At 40.5% G+C, this 5,336-nt stretch overlaps 1 protein-coding gene across 1 annotated transcript; it reads right to left on the bottom strand.

Annotated features, from left to right (window-relative positions):
• Nucleotides 1–443: 443 nt before the first annotated feature.
• LOC107285935 (glucose-6-phosphatase-like) lies at nt 444–4,276 on the bottom strand. The gene is made up of 5 exons (XM_015814211.1): nt 4,047–4,276; nt 3,195–3,304; nt 2,477–2,582; nt 1,258–1,373; nt 444–955 (listed from the first exon to the last, which is right to left on the bottom strand). The coding sequence occupies exons 1-5, from the start codon at nt 4,274–4,276 to the stop codon at nt 444–446; spliced, it is 1,074 nt and encodes a 357-aa protein (XP_015669697.1).
• Between the last annotated feature and the right edge of the window lie 1,060 nt (nt 4,277–5,336).

The following is a 5,336-nucleotide window of genomic DNA, read 5'->3' as shown; positions in this document are numbered from 1 at the left end:
GGAGTGATGTTCTCCAGAAACGTGAGCAATACTGGCAACTGGGTGAAGTGATAGTCTTTTATCATTGTCAATCTCTATTCCAAAACATGTCCCAGGAGGTCCTCAAAGAATGTTATCAGGTTTGCTAGCAGGACTGATCTTAGTGACAACCATAAATGCTTTTTTGCCTCCATAGAGAAATGCTTTGCACAAGCAGAATCAGCCTCTACTTGCAGTGTTAGATGGACAGTAATAATAGGATCCTGGTTGATATATTGGGGGCAAATAAGTAAGCCTTACTCTGAAGGCAGCAGGGACCATCATTAAATGTGGGCTGATGGAGCATAACCAGCCCAGAATACCGAGGTAATAGGCTCCCCACGAATACTTGTTTTGGCCCCTATTATTCTGCATCATAGAAACTCACTTATATATACTGTATATATATATTGCTGGTCCTCAAACTACAGTGTTTTCTTGTCCTGTGGCCTGAGCAATTGTGTGACACAATAGGGGATTAGGGCAGCCACTGCCAAGGGCACAGCAGCACTTTTGCAAAAAGAAAACAGGTAGAAGAGAAGCTCCACCTTGGCTGGAGGCTTGAAGAAATCAAACAGATGCAGGATAAGAAGTGAGATACCGATGCTGCCCAGTCGAAAGTTTAACTGCTGTCCTCGTTTACTTTTGCAGCTCTCCATGTACATTGGGGAATTAAGGGCAAGTCCCAGTCCAAAGAGGATTCCCATGTTGCGCAAGAGGCCAGCAAAGGGGGTAGTGTCCAGATGTACCCATTCTGGATGCTCACACCATGTCTTGGCCTTCTCCAAAGTCCATAGGAGGTCCACACCAAATACTTTGAGCAGCAGGTAGAAACCCAGAGCAAAAGAGAAGAGGAAAAGGGTGGTAGCTATATATTTCCGCAGGCTGGGATCATAGATAGAAGTGATGTATTGGAAAGATTCAGCCACCAATATACCTAACAGTGAAGAGGAAATGACACTGTTTAGAATGCTACAGGACTTTAAAACTCTCCGAAACATGAGGCAACATGTCTTGCAGTTCACTTGGCAAAATAGCTTAAATCTGCTGCTAGCTAAAGGAGAAGGAGTTCTCCTGTCCAAATTATATGCTTTATATGTTTACATATATGTTATCTAATTTTGGTCACAGGGAATTGCCTAATAAAAACTGGTAAAATATAGTGATGTAATCTAAAGGCTGCAACCTATATAATATCTCAGCATACCATGGCAAAACCTGTATAAAAGCTGCACTGACCTGAGAAGACACCAGCAATAACTTGGTGTGGAAAATGAGCTGCCAGGAAGACACGAGAGAGACAGACACAGACTTGGATGGTCCAAAAAGCAGCCCAAAGCACGGCTTGCAAAAAGCTGCCATTGGAAAAAAATAGGAGGGAATAAAAAAGAAACATATTTCCAACCTGCAAGTTATTTTAGAGACTAGATGGCCAAATGCTCCCTTCCTACCTATCCTTCTTGACCTGAACTAAGCACAGTTATTTCTCCGCTGAAATATTTTGGACACAAGGCTTTGTAAGGATAGTATGCATTCTTTTTTGAATCCCAAGACAATTCATATTGCAGGGGGTCTTTGACTTACAATCATTCATTTAGTGACCATTTGAAGTTACAATGGCATTAAAAAAGCAACTTACAACCAATCCTCACACTTACAATGTTTGTAGCATCTCCATGATCATGTGATTAAATTTGAATACTTGGCATGTATTTATAATGGTTGCTATGCCCCTGGGGTCATGGGGTTGCCATTTGTAATCATCCTAGCTGACTTCCAACAAGCAAAGTCAGGGGGGAAGCTGGATGCACTTAATGACATGTGATTCACTTAATAGCTGCAGTGATTTAACCACTGTGGCAAAATGGTCATAAAATCAGATGTGATTCACTTAATGACTCCCTTGCTTAACAACAGAAATCCCTACAGTGGTTGTAAGTCAAGAACTATTATACTGTCCTTTATATTCAAACTAATGAAAAATAGATCTGCTTTATTTCAGTGCATCTCAGTTTTGTTTAGGTTTTTTCATTTTTGCAGATTTGTCACATGCATTATTCTGCTTTCATTTTCAGGATACTATTATATTAGTTGTCAAATGTCAGTTTTTTTCAAAGTTTGCACTAAAATATGTGTATGTGAGTGCAACAAGTATTTTATCTGCAATTTTGCATAGCTCTTATAAACAGATTTTCCTAGCAGTACATTTTGGTATGAATATATTAGTCTTAAATAAACTTCCCCTTGCTTGTCTGTATGTTGGTGGGTGGGTGGGGGATGGGTGGTGTGTGTGTGTAGATATATATTTGATTGCTTATTTACAGAAGTATGAATTCAATTCATTAAATTCAATTAATTTGGTTTGAAAATAAAATTATTAGGTGCAAGCTAAATGAATTTCTTTATGTTTAGTTTAGGCTAGCACATCTTTTATTATTTCACCAAATGCTGTGCTTACCGATGTTTCCATGATGGACATTTTCTTCCACGGGTGATAGAGAGAATGGCTGTAACTATCACATAATACACACCAGCTGAACCCATTGCATGGCCAGAAGGACTCCCTAAAGTTGGAAGAAAAAACCTTTGACTTTCCAAAATCGCCCATCATGTATAGGCTTTACGAAATGAGCACCTGTAGCAGCTTTGAGTGGTTTAGGATTAGGCTGGCATTAAAGAGATCCAGATCAAGCAAAGGAAGTTCATTGGGTGAATTGGATCAGATCTTCTATCTCAGCTAAACCTACCTCACAGGGTTGTTTTTGTGGCCTAGATCTCCATGAACCTTGAGTTCCTGGAGGAAGGGTGCAGCACAAATCTAGTAAACAGATATTTTAATGCATTTGTTGGTGTTGTATTGGAATTAGGAGCCTGAAAGGTGAGCTCTAAACAAGGGAGGACATGCAAATTTTGCATGGTTACCATGTCAAATAAACCATGTTTCAGTGAAGGGAGATACATATGCTTTCAGATGGAAGGAACTGCTTTACATCTCTGACACTGCTTAGATAAATTCATCTTCCTGATGACTGGATTTTGTTTACCTGACAGCTGGTAAAAACTGCACTCTGCTTCTTTAATCACATTTTGCCAAGTGGGAAGTGATTTTTCTATCCATCCTTTTCTCATATTGTCCCACTTCTATTACTTTAGTGGGGTTTTCTTGGGAAACTCACCTGGGCCGGTTTCACAGGTAACTGGGAACTGCTGGATTTCAGGGACAGAAGTATTTTGATAGAAATTGGTCTCATGTACCCACCAGTAGGGTCTTTGTCCAAAAAGGATCCTGCAGAGAAAGAGATTGTCTGAGGTGCTATGAGTCAATTAAAAGAAAAGGGATTCCATTTGCATCACAAGCCATAGTGAAGTCACATGCTCACCGATTTTTTCTGAACATTGAGATCCAGAGTATTTACAAAGAGATACTGATCTAGGAATCATGGGATTTAGGGATCCTATGCAAGAAAGTAATAAACATGGCTCTGGCTTATCCACTGGACAAATGTCTTTATCTTAGCTTTGAAGGCTACACAACTTTAGTAATGAGGACCTTTTCCCATGCCATGAAAAATAGCTTCCTTGGCTTTAGCTAATTTTCTAGAAGAGGAGGAAAAAGGGAGAAAGTGGAAGAAAAAAACCCTGAAATCTTAAATCTATCCAGACACTCTAAACAAGCAGGTTCACATAGTAAAAGATGGACTCTGGTAAGAGTGGGATGAGCTTGTCATTTCTGCAGTGGTTAATCTCTTAATAAGATAGTTGCAGAATCCAAGTTTTATAAGGTGGAAGATGTTGCTGTCTAAGTCATTATTTAGCCATGGTTGGTTGATTAATTCACAATTTGCTGAATTTGTGCAACTGACTAAGGTATAAACTATAATTTACAAACCACAATTGGCAGTATTCACGCAATACACTAAGACAGTCATGGCTTAGCATATGTGAGCTCAACCTCCATGTTCAGCGGCTCAGCCTAACAATGAAACTCTTAAATCCACGTGGTAAACTGAAGTTGACAGACTACTTACCACTTAAATACGAGGTTTAGCCAGTCACCAATCACAGCCACCCAGATGAGCTTGATTCCCACTGCTTCGTAGAGATGGAACCAAATAGGGAACAGGACAAAGAAAGTGTTTCGGAGGTCAGCAGCAAAAGAAACAAAGAGGAACCAGTCCTGCGATCCTGGGTATTTTGTTTGCAGAAAGTGTGTGGCTTGGATTCCTGTGTGATATAGAAAATCCATGCTGGCTTCCATTCTATCTCCGGTTGAGCAAAAAGCTATCTTTGGTCTATATTGCAGCTGCAATACACCCTTTCACAGAGGCCTGCTGTCTTTTATCCCCTCCCATGTGTGGCAGCTTGAGCTTTGAACTCAAAATTACTTTGGTCAAAAAAACACCTCCTGGTCAAAGGTGCTTCCCCAAACAGCTTGGGACAAACACACTTAGAGCAACTTATATAAGAGGGACAAGTAAGCTATCCAAAACAATCCAGGTAGCCAGCATGACAAAGGTGTTAAGTCTTTGCAGAGTTGCTTTATAATTATTATTCTGCCCCCATTTCCTGGCAAAAATCCAACGGAACATAGCTGTATTTTGTCTGTACATCACTTCTTTTGATATTAGATGGACCATGTAGGGATTGGGTTTGGGGTATCTAAATTTGATCCTGGATCTTACTGAGTACAACTCAAATGGAAGTTCTCTAAAGGTCAGTTGGTATTAGCCCATTATTTGAAAGCCTGAAGGCAACTACAGATAATCCTCATCTTACAACCATTCATTTAGAGACTAAAGTTACAATAGCTGTCAGGACCCACTTCAATACCTCATCCCAAGAAAGCAGAATTCATGGAAGCAAGCTCTTCCAAAAGGAACTTTTATTAGGAGAAGCTGATGGCAGGCATACTAGACAGGATCTGAGGGGCTCCCGTACAGGTTGATAGATTAAAGTGTCCCCAAGCAAACCCCACCCCATAGTTCAAACTGGCCAATCCCCAGGTTTTAAGTTCATCGTGGGAAAGGGGAGATAACATCCGGAGAGATAAGCCAGTTTCCGGAGGTTGTATTTCTTTCTTTCTCCCCTTTGCTAGCTGACAGTTTAGGGAGAAGAAAGTACAGAGAGAAACAGTGCAGGAAAGCAAAGTGTTACATTGTAGCAATAGAGAAAGAATGCAGGAAAGCAAAGTGTTACATTGTAGCAATAGAGGAAGCTAAGACAATAAACCCACGGTCCTTCCCTCCTCCCCGCTAGGAGTATGGCAGAACCCAGGGAGAGAAGATAATGGAATTTGGGAGAGAGAAAGAGAGCAAGGG

The sequence above is a fragment of the Protobothrops mucrosquamatus genome, unplaced genomic scaffold, assembly GCF_001527695.2.
Source record: "Protobothrops mucrosquamatus isolate PMUCROS unplaced genomic scaffold, P.Mucros_1.0 scaffold227, whole genome shotgun sequence".
NCBI lineage: Eukaryota > Metazoa > Chordata > Lepidosauria > Squamata > Viperidae > Protobothrops > Protobothrops mucrosquamatus.
Note: the sequence above shows the minus strand (reverse complement) of the source record. Positions and strands in the feature narration are given on the sequence as shown.

Excerpts from the sequence above, each read along its gene's own strand:
- LOC107285935 (XM_015814211.1), bottom strand. The coding sequence starts at position 4,276 with ATGGAAGCCAGCATGGATTTTCTATATCACACAGGAATCCAAGCCACA. Across the intron at positions 2,583-3,194 it reads TACCTGTGAAACCGGCCCAG|GGAGTCCTTCTGGCCATGCA; the intron begins GTGAGTTTCCCA and ends TTCCAACTTTAG. Across the intron at positions 1,374-2,476 it reads TGTCCATCATGGAAACATCG|CTTTTTGCAAGCCGTGCTTT; the intron begins GTAAGCACAGCA and ends TTCCAATGGCAG.